This window comes from Anser anser, assembly GCF_964211835.1.
Source record: "Anser anser genome assembly, contig: HAP1_SCAFFOLD_127, whole genome shotgun sequence".
NCBI classification, from domain to species: domain Eukaryota; kingdom Metazoa; phylum Chordata; class Aves; order Anseriformes; family Anatidae; genus Anser; species Anser anser.
In genome coordinates, this window is record NW_028153864.1 from 150,170 (window position 1) to 174,784 (window position 24,615).

The 24,615-nt window shown below is 57.7% G+C and overlaps 4 protein-coding genes across 7 annotated transcripts; all 4 read right to left on the reverse strand.

The window, feature by feature from the left end:
- Positions 1-888: 888 nt before the first annotated feature.
- On the reverse strand, positions 889-7,471 carry LOC310891291 (uncharacterized protein; the record flags this gene model as incomplete). Its single annotated transcript, XM_083853552.1, has 9 exons — positions 889-1,225; positions 2,244-2,395; positions 3,212-3,319; positions 4,328-4,429; positions 5,061-5,168; positions 6,177-6,278; positions 6,368-6,439; positions 6,910-7,149; positions 7,363-7,471. 8 exons carry the CDS (start codon positions 7,469-7,471, stop codon positions 2,250-2,252), a joined length of 987 nt encoding a protein of 328 aa, XP_083709678.1. The 3' UTR covers positions 889-1,225; positions 2,244-2,249.
- Positions 7,472-8,613: 1,142 nt separating this feature from the next.
- On the reverse strand, positions 8,614-13,678 carry LOC310891278 (uncharacterized protein). 4 transcript variants are annotated; one of them, XR_014577505.1, is made up of 8 exons: positions 13,312-13,549; positions 12,430-12,542; positions 12,264-12,329; positions 11,348-11,518; positions 10,477-10,773; positions 9,770-10,111; positions 9,057-9,161; positions 8,614-8,984 (listed from the first exon to the last, which is right to left on the reverse strand). XR_014577505.1 is itself a non-coding variant. In XM_083853539.1 (8 exons), the coding sequence occupies exons 5-8, from the start codon at positions 10,574-10,576 to the stop codon at positions 8,884-8,886; spliced, it is 648 nt and encodes a 215-aa protein (XP_083709665.1). In that variant the 5' UTR covers positions 10,577-10,773; positions 11,348-11,518; positions 12,264-12,329; positions 12,430-12,542; positions 13,312-13,527; the 3' UTR covers positions 8,614-8,883. The 4 variants fall into 4 exon arrangements, 3 of the variants coding, with proteins under 3 accessions (XP_083709665.1, XP_083709666.1, XP_083709664.1); XM_083853539.1 differs by having other exon boundaries at positions 13,312-13,527; XM_083853540.1 differs by lacking the exon at positions 12,430-12,542 and having other exon boundaries at positions 13,312-13,527.
- A 7,283-nt stretch (positions 13,679-20,961) lies between these two features.
- On the reverse strand, positions 20,962-23,011 carry LOC310891282 (uncharacterized protein). The gene is made up of 4 exons (XM_083853545.1): positions 22,821-23,011; positions 22,114-22,455; positions 21,405-21,509; positions 20,962-21,332 (listed from the first exon to the last, which is right to left on the reverse strand). The coding sequence occupies exons 1-4, from the start codon at positions 22,918-22,920 to the stop codon at positions 21,232-21,234; spliced, it is 648 nt and encodes a 215-aa protein (XP_083709671.1). The 5' UTR covers positions 22,921-23,011; the 3' UTR covers positions 20,962-21,231.
- Positions 23,012-23,123: 112 nt separating this feature from the next.
- LOC310891286 (uncharacterized protein) lies at positions 23,124-24,493 on the reverse strand. The gene is made up of 3 exons (XM_083853549.1): positions 24,255-24,493; positions 23,692-23,862; positions 23,124-23,324 (listed from the first exon to the last, which is right to left on the reverse strand). The coding sequence occupies exons 1-3, from the start codon at positions 24,450-24,452 to the stop codon at positions 23,304-23,306; spliced, it is 390 nt and encodes a 129-aa protein (XP_083709675.1). The 5' UTR covers positions 24,453-24,493; the 3' UTR covers positions 23,124-23,303.
- Positions 24,494-24,615: the final 122 nt, after the last annotated feature.

Here is a 24,615-nt window from a genome sequence, read left to right on the forward strand (position 1 = left end):
GACCTGCAGCGACTGGAGGGGGCTGAGGCAATGAAGCTCCGTGCTGTTCCCTCGGGCCCCCAGAGAGAAGAGATCAGCGCCTGCCCCTCCACTCCCCTCCTCAGGAAGCTGAGGGCCGCCGTGAGGCCTCCCCTCAGTCGCCTCTTTCTACCTCTAGTCTTAATAGCTGTTGTTCCACTCAGGATGGTAGTGCAGCAAAAAGAAGTATATTACACACTGTTTGCATGATGTAAAGAAATAAATAAAAAACACCACAATCTGGTAAAAACTGAGCTGAGCCTGTCCTTTAAAAAGGGGAGAATATGCTACGGAAAGGAAGAGCTGTCTTTGTAATTGCTCAGCCACTCAATCTTGCTATCGTCACCAGTGAAAAGCCGTTCTCCCCGTGTGCTGTGCCCTCGTGAAACCCCCCTCCCCAGAGCAGAGCATCCAGCTGTGGGGCCCAGCACAAGGGAGACTTGGGCAATGAGCTGGGATTTTTTTCTTCTACCCCTTGAGGAGAGCTGAGCCGTGGGAGCGTTGGCATGGGGCGCCCTGGCCAAAATCGGCCATCCGTGCAGGGTCAGGACCTGAGGAGGGCTGGCTGTGGGGAGCCTGGCCTCGGCCCAGGATCAGGAAGGGCCCGCGCTTGTGTGTGGCTGCGGCACTGCCAGTTTGAGCAGGGGGTTCTCGGGTGAGCGCTGTGCAGGGTCGCTGCCGCGCTCACAGCCCTTCTGTCTGCTCCTGCTGTGCTGCTCCCCAGCTCCCTTCCCCTGCGTTCCCTGCATGGTGGGCACAGTCTGGCTGACCCCCAGCACCGAGGACCCTCAGGCTTACTTGTCGATCAGTCACAAAGTCCTGCTGTGGGTTCCTGGGTGTTGCTGTACATAAGACCCGGACTGCTGTGCTGTATTACACAATATTTATTGGAAGTGTGGCCAAGGCTGCACCCCGGGGGGGGCTGCCCCAGCCCTTGGAAGAGGGTGGAGGGGGCCGTGGAGGTGATGTCTGTGCCCACGAGGACTGGTGGGTACTGGGCCGGTCGTGCACCTTCCACTGATCCGCTGCCGGGCTTGGGGGCCGTGGAGGCCGGGCTGGTGGCAGGCGGGCCGCTCTTCCAGGCACTGATGGTGGCTGCTGGCGTCGGGCCTGGCTCTCAGGCGTACCACGGTGGTCAGGCCGCCTGTACGGGCTCACGGAGCGGCTGCGGGTGTCAGTCTGGGCTGCCTGGGCTGCGGCGAGGCGCCTGCGGAGACAGGAACTTGCTGAGGCCGTGCTGCGGCTGCGGTGCCAGGCGGGTGCGAGGCAGCAGGGTGCAGGCACCCGGCTGTGCGTGAGCTGTGGGCACACAGTGCTCTGTGCAGAAAACAGGGTGCCCTGTGCCCTCGGCTGGGACTCTGCTCCCCTCCACATCCTGCCCCAGCTTGTCTCCTCCCCAGCGCCTCGCCAGCCATCCTGACCTGCCTGCTCTGCACGTGCTGTCCCAGCAAGAAGACCTGGCCCCCGCAGAGACAGGGGTCCACAGCCGGGCTCAGCACGACCGGGTCCCAACAGCCACCGGCTGCCCTTTTTCAGAGCGCCTTGCAAGGACCAGTACTCAGCTCCCTGCCCGGCCCTGGCCCTGGCCCAACAAGGTGACGGCCTCGGCTCCCTGTTCGGGGAGGTGCTGCCCATCCGCTCTTTGGGATGTGTAATTAAACACACAAGCTCTGTGTGTGCTGAGGACACGCACGCTGGCAGCGCTCAGGTGCGGCTGTGACACACCGACTGCCCCTCTCCAAGGCAATGCCCGCAGCTGGCAGGGCTCATCCCCATGCTCCCAGTAGCTGGCACACCTTGGCTGAGGCGGACACCTGCAATTCAGGGCATCCCAGAACAGGGTGCCTTGTGCTGGGGGGGAACTGGCACTGCTGCGCTTCTCTCTCTGATGGCACCCTCTCTCAGCTCCTGCATTTCTCTTCCTGACCTCGCTTTGCCTACGGCTGTCCCTGGCTCTGCTCTTGCTGCGGAAGGGCCAAGCTTCGCTAAGACCAGCAACAGAAAAATGGGCTCCAGAACAGAATGCCCAGGAATTAGAGGCCACCTAAAGCACTGGACAGCAGAAATTTCAGAAGAGTCTGGTCAAAAACTAACTGCTCACTTCACAATACGCTAACGACAACTGCTTCCTGGCTGGCAGCAGCCACATAATAACGTTAACAAAGATACGGTAAAGAATTTGGGAGGGGGAGAGGAGGAGAGGGAGCGGGGGAACAACAACTCACTGATTTTTATGCCTCCAACGCCGGATAAGCACGCACGCAGCACACAACTATCAAAAACAGGAGGGGAGCCGAGAATGCCACAGTGCCTGCTATCCAGGAACTTAGGAAATATTGGCGCTTCGCAGTGTTTGCATTGTTCTCCCCATCCACGCCTGCAAGAACAATTGTGGACATTGCTGTGTCCTGCGCACTACTGGTAATCTCACCGGAGGTCTGACATTGCCAGGAAGTGTTCTGTTTCATTTGGTTAGCATCTTTGAGCAAGTGAAAATCCTCAGGCCGCAATGCTTCCTGAGGTTCAGCAGAAGCTGGGGAATCTGCCAAAGGCACTGCAACTCAAGGCACTCTGGAGCCTCCCTTTTGCCTCTCAGCTTTGTTTTCCCTCCATCCTTTGTTTCCCCTGCCATAATGCTGAGGGCCCAGTGTCTCAGGTTTGCTTCCCCAGCTCTTTGGAGTTCTAAAAGTTCTTAGGCGCTTGCCCACCTTCGCTGCTCGAGGCACACTCGGAGCCTTAGGGACAAAACTGAACAAAATTCGGGAGCCCAGGAGTGCCAGTGAGGCAGTGCCCTGTTTGCACTGGGTCAGGGCATCACTCTGGGCCTCAGCTCACAGGAGGGGTCCCGTTTCCCATCGTCTGCTCAATGGGCTTCTCATGGCTTCGTTCCCCCAAGAGCAAGGTTCCAAAATCCCTGGGAACTGGGTGCGCTGGGAGGTGACCCCTCTCTAGCCACAGCCACAGAGCTTTGTGAGCGTCTCTCCGCTGCACTGCTCTCACATGCTGTCACAGCCCGGGGAAGACAGCCATCCTCAGGGAGCCACTCCTGCCTTCCTCTGCAACACTTGCTGCCTACTGACACTCTTGGGTTTGGCTGCTGACATGAGCTGCAAGAGCGGGTACCAGGGCAAGAACCTGCACACGCATGCTGGTTCTGGTTGGTGACAGCGGATGACCAAGAAACAGCCTTTACCTGGTGGGGCAGTTGACTTCACTGGCTCTGTTCTTTTGCCAGGGAGTGGCAGCGTGCGACCGCTTCCTCGCCAAAGCACCTTCTTCGGCACAGTCTCTCTAACCAGCCCTTTAGAAAGAAAGCAGGACAGTGTGACCCTAAGGAACCGCTCCTCCTTTCGAGGACGGTATCTTTGAAAGGTAGTGCTTCTCAAAAGACATCCCTAAAGTTTAGAAGCTACGGCCTGGGCTTCTGGGGGAGGTACTCACTACTCCAAACAACATGTCATTCACAAAGAAAAATCTAAGTGTTCGACTCCTGGCAGTCTACCAGCACAGACAGCAAAATCTGGCCTGCTGCGAGACCAGGAGATTGCAGGAGATCTTCTTGTTCACATCGCACATAGTGCATTTTTGGCACACTGCAAGATGTTGCTCAATTCGTGCCTTCAAAGAGGACAGAAAAAAGCTGCATCCAGTTCAGAGGCAGGAACAGCCCTTCTGAGAAGCATGTCCATCCCATCATGCTGACTCCATCCCATGGGAAGGGCAAGAGTCACACACATCAGGCTGAGCCGCAAGCTCTTGAACCATGTTGTGGGCACAGTTGTGGGCATCAGGGAAGAGCCCACAGTCCCCAAACAAGAGGAGAAGCACAGCCAAGTCATTTGAAACCCAACTAGAATTGGACAGCTAAATCAGCTGAAACTGAGGTAAGCGCCAAGGGTGCTTTTCCCCTGCAGTGACATGTGTCTCCCGGCAAATGAGACAGCAAGGACTGCTTGGGCTGTGCCTCCTGCCTTGAACTCGCCCAGCTGCAAGCAGCGCTGTGCGGGAGCTGAACACAAGTTCAGCAGAAGCCCTTTGCTGCTGGCTGGATACCAATGTTTGCACGGAACAGCTCGGACCACTTATGGTAGTGCTGGGCTAGCAGCTGCCCCTGGGACACGGCGTGACCCACAAGCGGCAGCAGAGGCTCTCGGCCTTCTCTGGCGCTCACCAGTGCCTGCCAGGTGTGAAATTGAGTGTCTCCGCTCTGATCCATCCCTTCCTGCTGTGCAGGTTACGGTGTGTCCACACATGGATTTAGAACCTCAGCTTCCCAAGTCTTATGGCGGACAGAGTGAAATATACCCACCATGTGCTGCCTCGTCTAACTCCTTTATGAGATCCTCTACGATGTCAGGGGATGTTGGGGAAGATTTTCTTATTTCAGCATTGTCCTTTGCTCTTAGAGGACCTGAACAGAAAGTAGGAAGTTAACTTTGGCACCAGTGCAATTTGGAGAAGCAGGGCTTAGTTTGTGAAGTCAGTGAAATGACTTCCCACCCCTGGGATACCAGCTGGGCTCCAGCGCAGGAAGCAGCCGAGGGTCTGGCAAAGCCCTCCCTGGGGACACTTCTGCAACCAAAGCCCCGTGAGAAGTTTCTGTCACATCGACACCTACATCAGTAGCTCTATGGCAGTGCCCTGTTTGCACTGGGTCAGGGCATCACTCTGGGCCTCAGCTCACAGGAGGGGTCCCGTTTCCCATCGTCTGCTCAATGGGCTTCTGACGGCCTCGTTCCACCAAGAGCAAGGTTCCAAAATCCCTGGGAACTGGGTGCCCTGGGAGGTGACCCCTCTCTAGCCACAGCCACAGAGCTTTGTGAGCGTCTCTCCGCTGCACTGCTCTCACATGCTGTCACAGCCCGGGGAAGACAGCCATCCTCAGGGAGCCACTCCTGCCTTCCTCTGCAACACTTGCTGCCTACTGACACTCTTGGGTTTGGCTGCTGACATGAGCTGCAAGAGCGGGTACCAGGGCAAGAACCTGCACACGCATGCTGGTTCTGGTTGGTGACAGCGGATGACCAAGAAACAGCCTTTACCTGGTGGGGCAGTTGACTTCACTGGCTCTGTTCTTTTGCCAGGGAGCGGCAGCGTGCGACCGCTTCCTCGCCAAAGCACCTTCTTCGGCACAGTCTCTCTAACCAGCCCTTTAGAAAGAAAGCAGGACAGTGTGACCCTAAGGAACCGCTCCTCCTTTCGAGGACGGTATCTTTGAAAGGTAGTGCTTCTCAAAAGACATCCCTAAAGTTTAGAAGCTACGGCCTGGGCTTCTGGGGGAGGTACTCACTACTCCAAACAACATGTCATTCACAAAGAAAAATCTAAGTGTTCGACCCCTGGCAGTCTACCAGCACAGACAGCAAAATCTGGCCTGCTGCGAGACCAGGAGATTGCAGGAGATCTTCTTGTTCACATCGCACATAGTGCATTTTTGGCACACTGCAAGATGTTGCTCAATTCGTGCCTTCAAAGAGGACAGAAAAAAGCTGCATCCAGTTCAGAGGCAGGAACAGCCCTTCTGAGAAGCATGTCCATCCCATCATGCTGACTCCATCCCATGGGAAGGGCAAGAGTCACACACATCAGGCTGAGCCGCAAGCTCTTGAACCATGTTGTGGGCACAGTCGTGGGCATCAGGGAAGAGCCCACAGTCCCAAAACAAGAGGAGAAGCACAGCCAAGTCATTTGAAACCCAACTAGAATTGGACAGCTAAATCAGCTGAAACTGAGGTAAGCGCCAAGGGTGCTTTTCCCCTGCAGTGACATGTGTCTCCCGGCAAATGAGACAGCAAGGACTGCTTGGGCTGTGCCTCCTGCCTTGAACTCGCCCAGCTGCAAGCAGCGCTGTGCGGGAGCTGAACACAAGTTCAGCAGAAGCCCTTTGCTGCTGGCTGGATACCAATGTTTGCACGGAACAGCTCGGACCACTTATGGTAGTGCTGGGCTAGCAGCTGCCCCTGGGACACGGCGTGACCCACAAGCGGCAGCAGAGGCTCTCGGCCTTCTCTGGCGCTCACCAGTGCCTGCCAGGTGTGAAATTGAGTGTCTCCGCTCTGATCCATCCCTTCCTGCTGTGCAGGTTACGGTGTGTCCACACATGGATTTAGAACCTCAGCTTCCCAAGTCTTATGGCGGACAGAGTGAAATATACCCACCAGGTGCTGCCTCCTCTAACTCCTTTATGATCTCCTCTATGATGTCAGGGGATGTTGGGGAAGATTTTCTTATTTCAGCATTGTCCTTCGCTGTTAGAGGACCTGAACAGAAAGTAGGAAGTTAACTTTGGCACCAGTGCAATTTGGAGAAGCAGGGCTTAGTTTGTGAAGTCAGTGAAATGACTTCCCACCCCTGGGATACCAGCTGGGCTCCAGCGCAGGAAGCAGCCGAGGGTCTGGCAAAGCCCTCCCTGGGGACACTTCTGCAACCAAAGCCCCGTGAGAAGTTTCTGTCACATCGACACCTACATCAGTAGCTCTATGGCAGTGCCCTGTTTGCACTGGGTCAGGGCATCACTCTGGGCCTCAGCTCACAGGAGGGGTCCCGTTTCCCATCGTCTGCTCAATGGGCTTCTGACGGCCTCGTTCCACCAAGAGCAAGGTTCCAAAATCCCTGGGAACTGGGTGCGCTGGGAGGTGACCCCTCTCTAGCCACAGCCACAGAGCTTTGTGAGCGTCTCTCCGCTGCACTGCTCTCACATGCTGTCACAGCCCGGGGAAGACAGCCATCCTCAGGGAGCCACTCCTGCCTTCCTCTGCAACACTTGCTGCCTACTGACACTCTTGGGTTTGGCTGCTGACATGAGCTGCAAGAGCGGGTACCAGGGCAAGAACCTGCACACGCATGCTGGTTCTGGTTGGTGACAGCGGATGACCAAGAAACAGCCTTTACCTGGTGGGGCAGTTGCCTGTGTTGCCCCTGTTCGTTTGTCAGAGAGTGGCAGCGTGCGACCGCTTCCTCGCCAAAGCACCTCCTTCAGCACAGTCTCTCTAACCAGCCCTTTAGAAAGAAAGCAGGACAGTGTGACTACAAGGAACTGCTCCTCCTTGAACCATATTCTGGGCACAGCTGCAAGCACACACCAGTTGCTGCTGGCTGGATACCAATGTTTGCACGGAACAGCTCGGACCACTTATGGTAGTGCTGGGCTAGCAGCTGCCCCTGGGACACGGCGTGACCCACAAGCGGCAGCAGAGGCTCTCGGCCTTCTCTGGCGCTCACCAGTGCCTGCCAGGTGTGAAATTGAGTGTCTCCGCTCTGATCCATCCCTTCCTGCTGTGCAGGTTACGGTGTGTCCACACATGGATTTAGAACCTCACCTTCCCACAAGCCCTGCCCACCCACCTGCTCCCGGTGGTCGCCATGGCGCAGCCTGGGCACCCCGGGCACACAGGGCCACCAGCAGGAGGAAGAGGACGCAGGCAGGGGCCGTGGCTCCCCACACTCGCACCATGCTTCCACCACCGCCGCTGCAGCTGCAGCTACTGCTGCTGTCAGGACCGGTGCGGAGCAGTGCCTGTGGGCTGGCCCAGCGTCACAATGGGGTGTCGGGATGTCACGGCCCAGCACTGCATCACCGAGAGGTATTGTGACCTCGCAGCCCTCCCGGTGTCACGGAGCAGCGTTGGGACCTCATGGCCCGGCAGCACGCTCCCTCCCCTCTATCGATTCTTTCTCATCCACTGCTGGCTGCCGGGGGCTGAGGGCATGGCAGAAAGAGGCTGGAGGGGAAGGAAGGCTGCGAGGTGGAGATAAGGCCGCGGAGGACAGGAGAGAGCGGTTCCGCTATCCTCATATCTCACAGCCTCATACTGCCCCAAAGTCGCTCTGTATCCCATCGGCAGGGTCGCCATCTCCTTCCTGCCCCCATATCCCTCCCCAGCAGCCTGCCGTATCCCCAAAGCCCCCTGTCCTTAGTGCCATCCATAGCCAGATTTCCCAGCGCGCCCCCATCAGCTCAGGTTCCCGTATTGATCACGCAGCTTCCCCACATCCCTGCATTCCCCTCATATCCAGTGCTGGTGGCATGCCATATCCCATAGCCCCGCACATGCCCCAAATATCCACCACTCACTCCTTAACGTCCCACCCCAATATCCCCCCAGTTCCCTGTACGCCACCCCCAGGGGCTCAAATGCCACCTCCACATTTTCACACGTTCCCAGTCTCTGCATTTCCAGCATCCTCCTGTTGCAGCCCCACAGCTCCCACGTATATGGGCTATGGGACATTCCCCTCCAAAAGCCCAAACACCAGAGCCCCCAGCCACCCACCCCACCTGCAGCGGCTCTCCCACCCCTCCCTGGATGCCCTAACATCCCTAACACACCGGGACAACCAGGCGAGGTGACAGCGGTGGCCATCCAGTTAATGACCCGCACAAGGGCTTGTTCTGATTTGGGGGCTCTCCTTCCACCTTTTTTCTTCTCCTTCACCTCTCCAACCTGCTCTTCCCACCGTCGTGCCCTCCTCGATGCTCCTGGCATCCCTTTTCTTCCCCATCCCTCTCTCACTCTGTCTCAGCCTCTGTCCATGCTTTCATTTTTCACTCACACTGTTTGTCTCTCCATTTCATTTCTCACCCTTTCTCACTCCTTTCTTTTTCCTCACAATTTCCATTTTTATTTCTGGTCTTTCTTCATTTTCTCTTTCACAATCACCCTTCCCGACAACGTCCATGTCTCCTCCCTCCCCTCTACCACGTGAAACGACCCCTTTCTACTTCTTTCATCCTCCCAGGAACCGTTTCTTGCTTTGTTTTCCCACAGGTGAGCACCTGTTTGGCTGCACACCAGTCTTTTGGGATGCGTCTTCAGCAGGGAGCGGTCTTTAGGGGGTGGAATCGCCCACAGCATCTTCCTCTCATTAGTGTTCCTCATACTTATTCTCCTCCTGAAGGGTGTGTGGGGATCTGGCGTGCAGCTGGGAGATCCCGGCAGGGCTGGCTCCAGACAGGAACGAGGCGTCTGCGGGAAGGAGCGAGGTGGGTGGTGGGGAGCCCAAAGGTGGGGCGATTCCCCCCTCAGCTCAGGGTGTACCTTTGGTTCTCCCCCGGGCCCAGAAGAAGAGGAGGATGAGGCTGTTGATGGTGAGGAAGCAGCCGCCCACAACCAGGAGCCGTAGAAGAAGGAAGCAGCTCTTCCCTGCAAGAGGGTGGGACAGGTTAGGAGATGTAGACACAGTTCATGCGTGCTGACGGAGGGAAGGCTGTGAGCATCGTTCCGCCACCATCTCTCTTTCCCTTTCCCCACCCCTCCGTCTCCAGGCATTCTGCTCAGGTCCTGAGTGCTGAACACCCAAAGACTTTCCCCGCTTGCTTGGCTCTGCAGGAGGCACTGAGAAATTTGGGAACAATGGCTCGGGAGGCCAAGGAGAGGCTGCTGAGCCATAAAGGTGGACAGAGGGATGCTCGATACTTGTTTGGGGTGGTTGGGGTGGTGGAAGGGCTGAGAGGGAGGGAGAGGTGGGTGCAAGACTGGGTGGGCTGAGTCATGGACAGAAGGATGGTGATCGGATAGATAGAGCAGCTGCCCGGTGCAAAAATCAGCTAGTTTGGAGAGGAACGTACAGGGACTGGAATGGAATCGTTTCAGGAAAAAATGGAGAGAGGGAGGGACAGACGGATGGACAGATGGAGAGAGGGATGGTTTAATGGGCTGGTTACTGGATGGATGGATGGGTGGATGGATGGATGGGTTGGTGGTGGATGGACTGACAGATTGTTAGGTGGGTGGATGGATGGCCAGCTCACCTTTCTTTTGGGCATTTATACTGATAGACACGGCTTGGCTTGTGAAGGACGGGATCCACCTCTCAGGCTTTTTTTCCTCATACTTGCAGGTAAAGTTTCCACTCTGTTGGGGACCAGCACGTGGGAGCTGGAGGACCATGGAAGTCCTTAAATTGCCCCCGTGATCTGCTGCATTGTCCTCAGAGCCTTCTGTCGTAGGGAGGACCTCTTGGCCATCCCTGTAGAAGTGAAACCTCCGTACAGTGGCGTCTCCAGGGGCCTTACAGATGATGCTCAGGAGATCTCCTGCCATCACCTCTCCCAGCGGGGACTCCACCATCAGCAGGGGCTGGGGAAGGTGGTCTGAGAAAAGGGGAGGAATAAATGGAGACGTAGCAATAAGGACAGCACAAACGGATCTCCAGTTGTTTGCCTTCCCACTGCATGCAGCAAAGCTTGGGATTGTAGGCTTCCTGCCACGACATGAGAAGAGCGCCAGTGGCAGCCACCTTCCAGACCATGCTGGTCCCAGAAAGATAAATCCTCCACCCAGAAATCCTACTGATTTTGGCGATGGGCTGGGTTAAACCACAAAGCCCACCAATCCTGATTTCCAGGTGAGTTGTCACATTGCGGGGCGATAGCTGACACCCACGTTTGGGCATCTGAATAGTTCTCAGAGAGGAGGGAGAAAGCAGAGAGAAAGATAAAGAAATCACACAGCTCACCTCCAATCTTGATCACCAGTTTTTCGCTGGTTGGGGATATGAGCTGCTTCCGACCTTGCTTGAGGGAATAGCTGCAGAAATGCGGCCCCCTGTGTTGCATTCGGGAGAGGACGAACTCAAACGTGTAGTTATTCGTCGAGCTAAATCCTGAAACTGCCCAGCCAGCCTCGCCAAAAATTTGGTACGTCAGCTTCCCAGTGATGCTGGGGGGAGTGGTGCACACCAGCGTGACAGCGTCTCCAAAGAAATATTCCTTCTGTCCCTGCAGCACCCAGAGGGTCGGGGCAGGGACTGCGGCTGGGGGATAGAGAGGGAGACAGGCAGGGGGGACGGAGGTGAGGTGCAAGGAGCAGAGGCAGAAGGGACTAACTCCACGCAAATAAAAGAAACTGGCTTTCATTTCAAGGAATACAATAAAGCACAGAGGGGACCTCGTAAAGCAGAAATGTCTCTGGGCTAGGACTCATTTTATCTCCTTGGGATTCAGCACAAGGTTGCGTCCCGCTGCGGGAAGTGATGAAAGAAAGGAGACTGCAAAAACCCTTTCCACACCCTGGGCAGCTTTGCCATGCCGGCAGAAATGTCCTTAATGTGCTTTCAAGCAATTTTATTTTTTTTTGCTGCAACTTGGTAATTTATGAAAATAGGAAATGGGGAAGGGGGGTTGAAAAGGCTAAGGGTGAAGGGTAAAACCCGTCGCTGATGCTCCTCCACAGCAGCCACTGGGAAAACACGTTTGGTCTCCACCTCCCTACCTGCCCCCAGCTGCAAACCCTACAAAAATACCATTGACCCACACCCAAAATAGGAGGAGCAGGTGTGGGAAGGAGAGGGCCGGGAAGGGGTTGGGTCTCAAGGGGTTTCCACTCACCACCAGTGTGTTGACACGAGGCAGGACCTCAACAAAGTGAGATAACGAAAAATCCCCAGCACCCAATTTCACCACTGGGTTGTTATGGGGAGGGGGAATGAGGCTGAGGGTCTCCCAGACAGTCACACCTGTGGGACCCCAAATCCAGCCGTGCCCCCAGCAGCTCAGCCCCTGTTTAAGGAGACCCCAGAGGAGTTACCTTCCTCGGAGACCATCTGGCGATGTTAAGGCCCCCCCCCCCCCCAGATTACTAAAACTCCCCCTCCCCAAGCCATTAAGGACCCTCCCTTTTAACCCCATTTTATCCCCCAATTTAACCCCCCCCACTTTACCCCCACCCCCCCACTTTACCCCCAGCCCCCCCATTTTAACCCCAGCCCCCCCATTTTAACCCCCTTTAACCCCAACCCCCCCGTTTAACCCCCCCGTTTTACCCCCAACCCCCCAAATTTTCCCCCAACCCCCCCAATTTACTCCCCCTTTACCCCCAACCCCCCCCATTTTACCCCCAGCCCCCCATTTTACCCCCCCATTTTACCCCCACCCCCCCCATTTTACCCCCCCCACTTTATCCCCAACCCCCCCCCACTTTACCCTCACCCCCCTTGTCCCACCCCCCCCAATTTGGGCTCCCCCATTTAACCCCCCCCCCTCATTTTACACCCAACCCCCCCACTTTACCCCACCCCCCCATTTTACCCCCGGTCCCCCCCCCCAGTTTACCCCCAGCCCCCATTTAACCCCCCCATTTTACCCTCACCCCCCTAATTTGAAACCCCCAATTTACCCCTGAACCCCCCCAACTTACCCCTGAACCCCCCCAATTTACCCCCGACCTCCCCCAATCTACCCCCACCCCCCCATTTACCCCCACCCCCCCCACTTTTACCCCCCCCCATTTTTTACCCCCCCCCACCTGCGAAAATGCCGCCGCCGCCTCCTCCACGCCCTCCGCCAGCATCTGTGCCAGCTCCAGCCACACCTGGAGGGGGGGGGAGGCGAAAACCCACAAATATGACCCCCCCGTGTCCCCCCCCCACCCAAAAAATCGTGTCCCCCCCCCTGGGGCGGGGGGTCCTCACCTCGATGGGGGCCGGGCGCGGTGGCGCCGCTGCTCCTCCAGGCAGGCGCGGTGCTGGGTGCCCACGGCCTCGCGCGCCGCCCGGCCCCGCAGCCGCGACACCAGGCCGAGGATCTTTGCCGGGGGGGGGGGCACAGGAATTAGGGACCCCCCCTCAAATACCCCATAGCCCCCCCCAAAAATATCCCGTAGTTCCAGCCCCCGGGAGCTGCCACCCACCCCGACCCCGTAGGACCCACTGATATGCCCCCCCCCCATTGCCACCCCAAAACCCCCCGTTGCCCCCCCCCGTGTACCCCCAGCCCCCCCCCGTGCACCCCCCCCATCCCCATGTACCCCCCCATTTCCCCCCGGTGCACCCCCAGACCCCCCCCCATCCCATTGTACCCCCCCATTGCCCCCACCATGTACCTTGGGGTACGCAGGGACCCGGGACCCCCCCGGGGACCCCCCCCAAGCCCCCTCCCCGAGGAATTGGGGACCCAGGACCCCTTCCAACCCCCCCCCAAGGACCCCCCCGTGTTATTAAGGACCACCCCCCCCCCCACGGGCATATTAAGGGACCCCCCCCCCAAGCCATTAAGGACCCTCCCCGGGACCCCTCCCAACACCACCCCCCCCCCCAATAAATTAAGGACCCCCCCCAAGCATATTAAGGACCCCCCCCCGGGCATTAAGCCCCCTTCCCCCCCCCCCGGGATATTAAGGAACCCCTGGGATATTAAAGCCCCCCCCATGGATTTTAAGCCCCCCCCCCCGGGCCTTTAAGGACCCCCCGGGCCTTTAAGCCCCCCCCATGGACTTTAAGCCCCCCCGGGATATTAAGGAACCCCTGGGATATTAAGGCCCCCCCCATGGATTTTAAGCCCCCCCCCGGGCCCACCTCGGCCTCGCTCCGCCGGGGGAGGCTCTCCCGCAGCGGCCGGGCCTGGAGCTCCGGGAGGCCGAGGGCGGCCTGGGCCCGCAGCGCCGCCAGCAGCGATCGCTTCTCCCGCAGCGACCAGGCCGCGGCCCGGGGCCTCCCCGCCGGGGCCTCGGCGAAGCGGGCCGGGACCAGGCGGGGCCGGGGGGGAGGCTTCATGGCGCGGGGAGATGGCGTCAGGGCGACGAAACGGGGTGGAAACGGGGGGAGCTGGGAGGGAACGGCCCGCCGGGGGGTGCTGGGAGATGTGGTTCGGGGGGGGAGGAGAAAGGGACAGCAGGTCTACCCAAAGGCTGCTGCTGGGAGGCTTCATTAGGGGCGTAATTAGGGTTAGGGTCGGGGTTGTTCAGAAAGAAGGCGCAGAGTCCTGTTGTGTGTGGGGCTGTGTAAAGGCTCCCAAAGGGAGGTCAGGTCTACCCAAAGGCTTGGGTTGACAGGCTTAATTAGGGGTGTAATTAGGGTTAGGCTTAATATCCTGGGGGGGGGGTTGGGGGGGTCCCAGGGAGGATCCTTAATGGCTTGGGGGGGGGGGGTCTTAGTGGCTATGGGGGGGGCCTTAATTAGGGTTAGGGTCTGGAGAGAGAGAAGGCGCAGAGTCCTGTTGTGTGGGGTTGCATAAAGGCTCCCCAGGGGAGTTCAGGTGTACCCAAAGGCTTCGGAATGGGGGCACTTTTTGATGGGAGAATCGGGGGACTGCTCCACGGCACTCGTCTCTCCCTTCCACTCAAGAGCGCCTTGCAGACGGCTGCTGGGCACCTGCAGTGGCACCGTGCTGGTACAAAAGTAAGCGTGTGTGGAGCATGCTGCGATCTACCTCTTCCTTAGTGACCTGCAGCGACTGGAGGGGGCTGAGGCAATGAAGCTCCGTGCTGTTCCCTCGGGCCCCCAGAGAGAAGAGATCAGCGCCTGCCCCTCCACTCCCCTCCTCAGGAAGCTGAGGGCCGCCGTGAGGCCTCCCCTCAGTCGCCTCTTTCTACCTCTAGTCTTAATAGCTGTTGTTCCACTCAGGATGGTAGTGCAGCAAAAAGAAGTATATTACACAGTTTGCATGATGTAAAGAAATAAATAAAAAACACCACAATCTGGTAAAAACTGAGCTGAGCCTGTCCTTTAAAAAGGGGAGAATATGCTACGGAAAGGAAGAGCTGTCTTTGTAATTGCTCAGCCACTCAATCTTGCTATCGTCACCAGTGAAAAGCCGTTCTCCCCGTGTGCTGTGCCCTCGTGAAACCCCCCTCCCCAGAGCAGAGCATCCAGCTGTGGGGCCCAGCACAAGGGAGACTTGGGCAATGAGCTGGGATTTTTCTCTTCTACCCCTTGAGGAGAGCTGAGCCGTGGGAGCGTTGGCATGGGGCGCCCTGGCCAAAATCGGCCATCCGTGCAGGGTCAGGACCTGAGGAGGGCTGGCTGTGGGGAGCCTGGCCTCGGCCCAGGATCAGGAAGGGCCCGCGCTTGTGTGTGGCTGCGGCACTGCCAGTTTGAGCAGGGGGTTCTCGGGTGAGCGCTGTGCAGGGTCGCTGCCGCGCTCACAGCCCTTCTGTCTGCTCCTGCTGTGCTGCTCCCCAGCTCCCTTCCCCTGCGTTCCCTGCATGGTGGGCACAGTCTGGCTGACCCCCAGCACCGAGGACCCTCAGGCTTACTTCTCGATCAGTCACAAAGTCCTGCTGTGGGTTCCTGGGTGTCGCTGTACATAAGACCCGGACTGCTGTGCTGTATTACACAATATTTATTGGAAGTGTGGCCAAGGCTGCATCCCGGGGGGGGCTGCCCCAGCCCTTGGAAGAGGGTGGAGGGGGCCGTGGAGGTGATGTCTGTGTCCACAAGGACTGGGGGCTGCTGGGCCGGTCGTGCACCTTCCACTGATCCGCTGCCGGGCTTGGGGGCCGTGGAGGCCGGGCTGGTGGCAGGCGGGCCGCTCTTCCAGGCACTGATGGTGGCTGCTGGCATCGGGCCTGGCTCTCAGGCGTACCACGGTGGTCAGGCTGCCTGTAGGGGCTCACGGAGCGGCTGCGGGTGTCAATGTCTGGGCTGCCTGGGCTGCGGCGAGGCGCCTGCGGAGACAGGAACTTGCTGAGGCCGTGCTGCGGCTGCGGTGCCAGGCGGGTGCGAGGCAGCAGGGTGCAGGCACCCGGCTGTGCGTGAGCTGTGGGCACACAGTGCTCTGTGCAGAAAACAGGGTGCCCTGTGCCCTCGGCTGGGACTCTGCTCCCCTCCACATCCTGCCCCAGCTTGTCTCCTCCCCAGCGCCTCGCCAGCCATCCTGACCTGCCTGCTCTGCACGTGCTGTCCCAGCAAGAAGACCTGGCCCCCGCAGAGACAGGGGTCCACAGCCGGGCTCAGCACGACCGGGTCCCAACAGCCACCGGCTGCCCTTTTTCAGAGCGCCTTGCAAGGACCAGTACTCAGCTCCCTGCCCGGCCCTGGCCCTGGCCCAACAAGGTGACGGCCTCGGCTCCCTGTTCGGGGAGGTGCTGCCCATCCGCTCTTTGGGATGTGTAATTAAACACACAAGCTCTGTGTGTGCTGAGGACACGCACGCTGGCAGCGCTCAGGTGCGGCTGTGACACACCGACTGCCCCTCTCCAAGGCAATGCCCGCAGCTGGCAGGGCTCATCCCCATGCTCCCAGTAGCTGGCACACCTTGGCTGAGGCGGACACCTGCAATTCAGGGCATCCCAGAACAGGGTGCCTTGTGCTGGGGGGGAACTGGCACTGCTGCGCTTCTCTCTCCGATGGCACCCTCTCTCAGCTCCTGCATTTCTCTTCCTGACCTCGCTTTGCCTACGGCTGTCCCTGGCTCTGCTCTTGCTGCGGAAGGGCCAAGCTTCGCTAAGACCAGCAACAGAAAAATGGGCTCCAGAACAGAATGCCCAGGAATTAGAGGCCACCTAAAGCACTGGACAGCAGAAATTTCAGAAGAGTCTGGTCAAAAACTAACTGCTCACTTCACAATACGCTAACGACAACTGCTTCCTGGCTGGCAGCAGCCACATAATAACGTTGACAAAGATACGGTAACGAATTTGGGAGGGGGAGAGGAGGAGAGGGAGCGGGGGAACAACAACTCACTGATTTTTCTGCCTCCAACGCCGGATAAGCACGCAGCATGAAGAACACAGCTATCACAAGCAGGAAGGCAATCAAGAATGCCACAGCGCCTTCTATGCAGTAACGGCCTCCTATGCAGTAACTTCGGAAATCTTGGGGCTTCGCAGTGTTTGCATTGTTCTCCCCATCCACGCCTGCAAGAACAATTGTGGACATTGCTGTGTTCTGCGCACTACTGGTAATCTCACCGGAGGTCTGACATTGCCAGGAAGTGTTCTGTTTCATTTGGTTAGCATCTTTGAGCAAGTGAAAATCCTCAGGCCGCAATGCTTCCTGAGGTTCAGCAGAAGCTGGGGAATCTGCCAAAGGCACTGCAACTCAAGGCACTCTGGAGCCTCCCTTTTGCCTCTCAGCTTTGTTTTCCCTCCATCCTTTGTTTCCCCTGCCATAATGCTGAGGGCCCAGTGTCTCAGGTTTGCTCCCCCAGCTCTTTGGAGTTCTAAAAGGTCTTAGGCGCTTGCCCACCTTCGCTGCTCGAGGCACACTCGGAGCCTTAGGGACAAAACTGAACAAAATTCGGGAGCCCAGGAGTGCCAGTGAGGCAGTGCCCTGTTTGCACTGGGTCAGGGCATCACTCTGGGCCTCAGCTCACAGGAGGGGTCCCGTTTCCCATCGTCTGCTCAATGGGCTTCTCATGGCTTCGTTCCCCCAAGAGCAAGGTTCCAAAATCCCTGGGAACTGGGTGCGCTGGGAGGTGACCCCTCTCTAACCACAGCCACAGAGCTTTGTGAGCGTCTCTCCGCTGCACTGCTCTCACATGCTGTCACAGCCCGGGGAAGACAGCCATCCTCAGGGAGCCACTCCTGCCTTCCTCTGCAACACTTGCTGCCTACTGACACTCTTGGGTTTGGCTGCTGACATGAGCTGCAAGAGCGGGTACCAGGGCAAGAACCTGCACACGCATGCTGGTTCTGGTTGGTGACAGCGGATGACCAAGAAACAGCCTTTACCTGGTGGGGCAGTTGCCTGTGTTGCCCCTGTTCGTTTGTCAGAGAGTGGCAGCGTGCGACCGCTTCCTCGCCAAAGCACCTTCTTCGGCACAGTCTCTCTAACCAGCCCTTTAGAAAGAAAGCAGGACAGTGTGACCCTAAGGAACCGCTCCTCCTTTCGAGGACGGTATCTTTGAAAGGTAGTGCTTCTCAAAAGACATCCCTAAAGTTTAGAAGCTACGGCCTGGGCTTCTGGGGGAGGTACTCACTACTCCAAACAACATGTCATTCACAAAGAAAAATCTAAGTGTTCGACTCCTGGCAGTCTACCAGCACAGACAGCAAAATCTGGCCTGCTGCGAGACCAGGAGATTGCAGGAGATCTTCTTGTTCACATCGCACATAGTGCATTTTTGGCACACTGCAAGATGTTGCTCAATTCGTGCCTTCAAAGAGGACAGAAAAAAGCTGCATCCAGTTCAGAGGCAGGAACAGCCCTTCTGAGAAGCATGTCCATCCCATCATGCTGACTCCATCCCATGGGAAGGGCAAGAGTCACACACATCAGGCTGAGCCGCAAGCTCTTGAACCATGTTGTGGGCACAGTCGTGGGCATCAGGGAAGAGCCCACAGTCCCCAAACAAGAGGAGAAGCACAGCCAAGTCATTTGAAACCCAACTAGAATTGGACAGCTAAATCAGCTGAAACTGAGGTAAGCGCCAAGGGTGCTTTTCCCCTGCAGTGACATGTGTCTCCCGGCAAATGAGACAGCAAGGACTGCTTGGGCTGTGCCTCCTGCCTTGAACTCGCCCAGCTGCAAGCAGCGCTGTGCGGGAGCTGAACACAAGTTCAGCAGAAGCCCTTTGCTGCTGGCTGGATACCAATGTTTGCACGGAACAGCTCGGACCACTTATGGTAGTGCTGGGCTAGCAGCTGCCCCTGGGACACGGCGTGACCCACAAGTGGCAGCAGAGGCTCTCGGCCTTCTCTGGCGCTCACCAGTGCCTGCCAGGTGTGAAATTGAGTGTCTCCGCTCTGATCCATCCCTTCCTGCTGTGCAGGTTACGGTGTGTCCACACATGGATTTAGAACCTCAGCTTCCCAAGTCTTATGGCGGACAGAGTGAAATATACCCACCATGTGCTGCCTCGTCTAACTCCTTTATGAGATCCTCTACGATGTCAGGGGATGTTGGGGAAGATTTTCTTATTTCAGCATTGTCCTTTGCTCTTAGAGGACCTGAACAGAAAGTAGGAAGTTAACTTTGGCACCAGTGCAATTTGGAGAAGCAGGGCTTAGTTTGTGAAGTCAGTGAAATGACTTCCCACCCCTGGGATACCAGCTGGGCTCCAGCGCAGGAAGCAGCCGAGGGTCTGGCAAAGCCCTCCCTGGGGACACTTCTGCAACCAAAGCCCCGTGAGAAGTTTCTGTCACATCGACACCTACATCAGTAGCTCTATGGCAGTGCCCTGTTTGCACTGGGTCAGGGCATCACTCTGGGCCTCAGCTCACAGGAGGGGTCCCGTTTCCCATCGTCTGCTCAATGGGCTTCTGACGGCCTCGTTCCACCAAGAGCAAGGTTCCAAAATCCCTGGGAACTGGGTGCGCTGGGAGGTGACCCCTCTCTAGCCACAGCCACAGAGCTTTGTGAGCGTCTCTCCGCTGCACTGCTCTCACATGCTGTCACAGCCCGGGGAAGACAGCCATCCTCAGGGAGCCACTCCTGCCTTCCTCTGCAACACTTGCTGCCTACTGACACTCTTGGGTTTGGCTGCTGACATGAGCTGCAAGAGCGGGTACCAGGGCAAGAACCTGCACACGCATGCTGGTTCTGGTTGGTGACAGCGGATGACCAAGAAACAGCCTTTACCTGGTGGGGCAGTTGCCTGTGTTGCCCCTGTTCGTTTGTCAGAGAGTGGCAGCGTGCGACCGCTTCCTCGCCAAAGCACCTCCTTCGGCACAGTCTCTCTAACCAGCCCTTTAGAAAGAAAGCAGGACAGTGTGACTACAAGGAACTGCTCCTCCTTGAACCATATTCTGGGCACAGCTGCAAGCACACACCAGTTGCTGCTGGCTGGATACCAATGTTTGCACGGAACAGCTCGGACCACTTATGGTAGTGCTGGGCTAGCAGCTGCCCCTGGGACACGGCGTGACCCACAAGCGGCAGCAGAGGCTCTCGGCCTTCTCTGGCGCTCACCAGTGCCTGCCAGGTGTGAAATTGAGTGTCTCCGCTCTGATCCATCCCTTCCTGCTGTGCAGGTTACGGTGTGTCCACACATGGATTTAGAACCTCACCTTCCCACAAGCCCTGCCCACCCACCTGCTCCCGGTGGTCGCCATGGCGCAGCCTGGGCACCCCGGGCACACAGGGCCACCAGGAGGAGGAAGAGGACGCAGACAGGGGCCGTGGCTCCCCACACTCGCACCATGCTTCCACCACCGCCGCTGCAGCTGCAGCTACTGCTGCTGTCAGGACCGGTGCGGAGCAGTGCCTGTGGGCTGGCCCAGCGTCACAATGGGGTGTCGGGATGTCACGGCCCAGCACTGCATCACCGAGAGGTATTGTGACCTCGCAGCCCTCCCGGTGTCACGGAGCAGCGTTGGGACCTCATGGCCCGGCAGCACGCTCCCTCCCCTCTATCGATTCTTTCTCATCCACTGCTGGCTGCCGGGGGCTGAGGGCATGGCAGAAAGAGGCTGGAGGGGAAGGAAGGCTGCGAGGTGGAGATAAGGCCGCGGAGGACAGGAGAGAGCGGTTCCGCTATCCTCATATCTCACAGCCTCATACTGCCCCAAAGTCGCTCTGTATCCCATCGGCAGGGTCGCCATCTCCTTCCTGCCCCCATATCCCTCCCCAGCAGCCTGCCGTATCCCCAAAGCCCCCTGTCCTTAGTGCCATCCATAGCCAGATTTCCCAGCGCGCCCCCATCAGCTCAGGTTCCCGTATTGATCACGCAGCTTCCCCACATCCCTGCATTCCCCTCATATCCAGTGCTGGTGGCATGCCATATCCCATAGCCCCGCACATGCCCCAAATATCCACCACTCACTCCTTAACGTCCCACCCCAATATCCCCCCAGTTCCCTGTACGCCACCCCCAGGGGCTCAAATGCCACCTCCACATTTTCACACGTTCCCAGTCTCTGCATTTCCAGCATCCTCCTGTTGCAGCCCCACAGCTCCCACGTATATGGGCTATGGGACATTCCCCTCCAAAAGCCCAAACACCAGAGCCCCCAGCCACCCACCCCACCTGCAGCGGCTCTCCCACCCCTCCCTGGATGCCCTAACATCCCTAACACACCGGGACAACCAGGCGAGGTGACAGCGGTGGCCATCCAGTTAATGACCCGCACAAGGGCTTGTTCTGATTTGGGGGCTCTCCTTCCACCTTTTTTCTTCTCCTTCACCTCTCCAACCTGCTCTTCCCACCGTCGTGCCCTCCTCGATGCTCCTGGCATCCCTTTTCTTCCCCATCCCTCTCTCACTCTGTCTCAGCCTCTGTCCATGCTTTCATTTTTCACTCACACTGTTTGTCTCTCCATTTCATTTCTCACCCTTTCTCACTCCTTTCTTTTTCCTCACAATTTCCATTTTTATTTCTGGTCTTTCTTCATTTTCTCTTTCACAATCACCCTTCCCGACAACGTCCATGTCTCCTCCCTCCCCTCTACCACGTGAAACGACCCCTTTCTACTTCTTTCATCCTCCCAGGAACCGTTTCTTGCTTTGTTTTCCCACAGGTGAGCACCTGTTTGGCTGCACACCAGTCTTTTGGGATGCGTCTTCAGCAGGGAGCGGTCTTTAGGGGGTGGAATCGCCCACAGCATCTTCCTCTCATTAGTGTTCCTCATACTTATTCTCCTCCTGAAGGGTGTGTGGGGATCTGGCGTGCAGCTGGGAGATCCCGGCAGGGCTGGCTCCAGACAGGAACGAGGCGTCTGCGGGAAGGAGCGAGGTGGGTGGTGGGGAGCCCAAAGGTGGGGCGATTCCCCCCTCAGCTCAGGGTGTACCTTTGGTTCTCCCCCGGGCCCAGAAGAAGAGGAGGATGAGGCTGTTGATGGTGAGGAAGCAGCCGCCCACAACCAGGAGCCGTAGAAGAAGGAAGCAGCTCTTCCCTGCAAGAGGGTGGGACAGGTTAGGAGATGTAGACACAGTTCATGCGTGCTGACGGAGGGAAGGCTGTGAGCATCGTTCCGCCACCATCTCTCTTTCCCTTTCCCCACCCCTCCGTCTCCAGGCATTCTGCTCAGGTCCTGAGTGCTGAACACCCAAAGACTTTCCCCGCTTGCTTGGCTCTGCAGGAGGCACTGAGAAATTTGGGAACAATGGCTCGGGAGGCCAAGGAGAGGCTGCTGAGCCATAAAGGTGGACAGAGGGATGCTCGATACTTGTTTGGGGTGGTTGGGGTGGTGGAAGGGCTGAGAGGGAGGGAGAGGTGGGTGCAAGACTGGGTGGGCTGAGTCATGGACAGAAGGATGGTGATCGGATAGATAGAGCAGCTGCCCGGTGCAAAAATCAGCTAGTTTGGAGAGGAACGTACAGGGACTGGAATGGAATCGTTTCAGGAAAAAATGGAGAGAGGGAGGGACAGACGGATGGACAGATGGAGAGAGGGATGGTTTAATGGGCTGGTTACTGGATGGATGGGTGGATGGATGGATGGGTTGGTGGTGGATGGACTGACAGATTGTTAGGTGGGTGGATGGATGGCCAGCTCACCTTTCTTTTGGGCATTTATACTGATAGACACGGCTTGGCTTGTGAAGGACGGGATCCACCTCTCAGGCTTTTTTTCCTCATACTTGCAGGTAAAGTTTCCACTCTGTTGGGGACCAGCACGTGGGAGCTGGAGGACCATGGAAGTCCTTAAATTGCCCCCGTGATCTGCTGCATTGTCCTCAGAGCCTTCTGTCGTAGGGAGGACCTCTTGGCCATCCCTGTAGAAGTGAAACCTCCGTACAGTGGCGTCTCCAGGGGCCTTACAGATGATGCTCAGGAGATCTCCTGCCATCACCTCTCCCAGCGGGGACTCCACCATCAGCAGGGGCTGGGGAAGGTGGTCTGAGAAAAGGGGAGGAATAAATGGAGACGTAGCAATAAGGACAGCACAAACGGATCTCCAGTTGTTTGCCTTCCCACTGCATGCAGCAAAGCTTGGGATTGTAGGCTTCCTGCCACGACATGAGAAGAGCGCCAGTGGCAGCCACCTTCCAGACCATGCTGGTCCCAGAAAGATAAATCCTCCACCCAGAAATCCTACTGATTTTGGCGATGGGCTGGGTTAAACCACAAAGCCCACCAATCCTGATTTCCAGGTGAGTTGTCACATTGCGGGGCGATAGCTGACACCCACGTTTGGGCATCTGAATAGTTCTCAGAGAGGAGGGAGAAAGCAGAGAGAAAGATAAAGAAATCACACAGCTCACCTCCAATCTTGATCACCAGTTTTTCGCTGGTTGGGGATATGAGCTGCTTCCGACCTTGCTTGAGGGAATAGCTGCAGAAATGCGGCCCCCTGTGTTGCATTCGGGAGAGGACGAACTCAAACGTGTAGTTATTCGTCGAGCTAAATCCTGAAACTGCCCAGCCAGCCTCGCCAAAAATTTGGTACGTCAGCTTCCCAGTGATGCTGGGGGGAGTGGTGCACACCAGCGTGACAGCGTCTCCAAAGAAATATTCCTTCTGTCCCTGCAGCACCCAGAGGGTCGGGGCAGGGACTGCGGCTGGGGGATAGAGAGGGAGACAGGCAGGGGGGACGGAGGTGAGGTGCAAGGAGCAGAGGCAGAAGGGACTAACTCCACGCAAATAAAAGAAACTGGCTTTCATTTCAAGGAATACAATAAAGCACAGAGGGGACCTCGTAAAGCAGAAATGTCTCTGGGCTAGGACTCATTTTATCTCCTTGGGATTCAGCACAAGGTTGCGTCCCGCTGCGGGAAGTGATGAAAGAAAGGAGACTGCAAAAACCCTTTCCACACCCTGGGCAGCTTTGCCATGCCGGCAGAAATGTCCTTAATGTGCTTTCAAGCAATTTTATTTTTTTTTGCTGCAACTTGGTAATTTATGAAAATAGGAAATGGGGAAGGGGGGTTGAAAAGGCTAAGGGTGAAGGGTAAAACCCGTCGCTGATGCTCCTCCACAGCAGCCACTGGGAAAACACGTTTGGTCTCCACCTCCCTACCTGCCCCCAGCTGCAAACCCTACAAAAATACCATTGACCCACACCCAAAATAGGAGGAGCAGGTGTGGGAAGGAGAGGGCCGGGAAGGGGTTGGGTCTCAAGGGGTTTCCACTCACCACCAGTGTGTTGACACGAGGCAGGACCTCAACAAAGTGAGATAACGAAAAATCCCCAGCACCCAATTTCACCACTGGGTTGTTATGGGGAGGGGGAATGAGGCTGAGGGTCTCCCAGACAGTCACACCTGTGGGACCCCAAATCCAGCCGTGCCCCCAGCAGCTCAGCCCCTGTTTAAGGAGACCCCAGAGGAGTTACCTTCCTCGGAGACCATCTGGCGATGTTAAGGCCCCCCCCCCCCCCCCCAGATTACTAAGACTCCCCCCCCCCAAGCCATTAAGGACCCTCCCTGAGACCCCCCCAAGCATATTAAGGACCCCCCCCCGGGCATTAAGCCCCCTTCCCCCCCCCCGGGATATTAAGGACCCCCCCCGGGCCATTAAGCCCCCCCCCGGGATATTAAGGAACCCCTGGGATATTAAGGCCCCCCCCATGGATTTTAAGCCCCCCCCCCCGGGCCTTTAAGGACCCCCCGGGCCTTTAAGCCCCCCCCATGGACTTTAAGCCCCCCCGGGATATTAAGGACCCCCCCCCGGGCCATTAAGCCCCCCCCCGGGCCCACCTCGGCCTCGCTCCGCCGGGGGAGGCTCTCCCGCAGCGGCCGGGCCTGGAGCTCCGGGAGGCCGAGGGCGGCCTGGGCCCGCAGCGCCGCCAGCAGCGATCGCTTCTCCCGCAGCGACCAGGCCGCGGCCCGGGGCCTCCCCGCCGGGGCCTCGGCGAAGCGGGCCGGGACCAGGCGGGGCCGGGGGGGAGGCTTCATGGCGCGGGGAGATGGCGTCAGGGCGACGAAACGGGGTGGAAACGGGGGGAGCTGGGAGGGAACGGCCCGCCGGGGGGTGCTGGGAGATGTGGTTCGGGGGGGGAGGAGAAAGGGACAGCAGGTCTACCCAAAGGCTGCTGCTGGGAGGCTTCATTAGGGGCGT

Bases quoted from the DNA above. Each gene is read 5' to 3' on its own strand.
- LOC310891278 (XM_083853538.1), bottom strand. From the start codon at position 13,663: ATGAAGCCTCCCAGCAGCAGCCTTTGGGTAGACCTGCTGTCCCTTTCT. The intron at 10,774-13,311 runs GTGGGCCCGGGG...TCTATCCCCCAG, and splicing joins CCCGGCGGAGCGAGGCCGAG to CCGCAGTCCCTGCCCCGACC. The intron at 10,112-10,476 runs GTGAGCTGTGTG...CCCTTTTCTCAG, and splicing joins ACTGGTGATCAAGATTGGAG to ACCACCTTCCCCAGCCCCTG.
- LOC310891282 (XM_083853545.1), bottom strand. From the start codon at position 22,920: ATGCAACACAGGGGGCCGCATTTCTGCAGCTATTCCCTCAAGCAAGGT. The intron at 22,456-22,820 runs GTGAGCTGTGTG...CCCTTTTCTCAG, and splicing joins ACTGGTGATCAAGATTGGAG to ACCACCTTCCCCAGCCCCTG. The intron at 21,510-22,113 runs GTGAGCTGGCCA...ACCCTCTTGCAG, and splicing joins TATAAATGCCCAAAAGAAAG to GGAAGAGCTGCTTCCTTCTT.
- LOC310891286 (XM_083853549.1), bottom strand. From the start codon at position 24,452: ATGAAGCCTCCCCCCCGGCCCCGCCTGGTCCCGGCCCGCTTCGCCGAG. The intron at 23,863-24,254 runs GTGGGCCCGGGG...CTCCTTAAACAG, and splicing joins CCCGGCGGAGCGAGGCCGAG to GGGCTGAGCTGCTGGGGGCA. The intron at 23,325-23,691 runs GTGAGTGGAAAC...CACTTCCCGCAG, and splicing joins CTCGTGTCAACACACTGGTG to CGGGACGCAACCTTGTGCTG.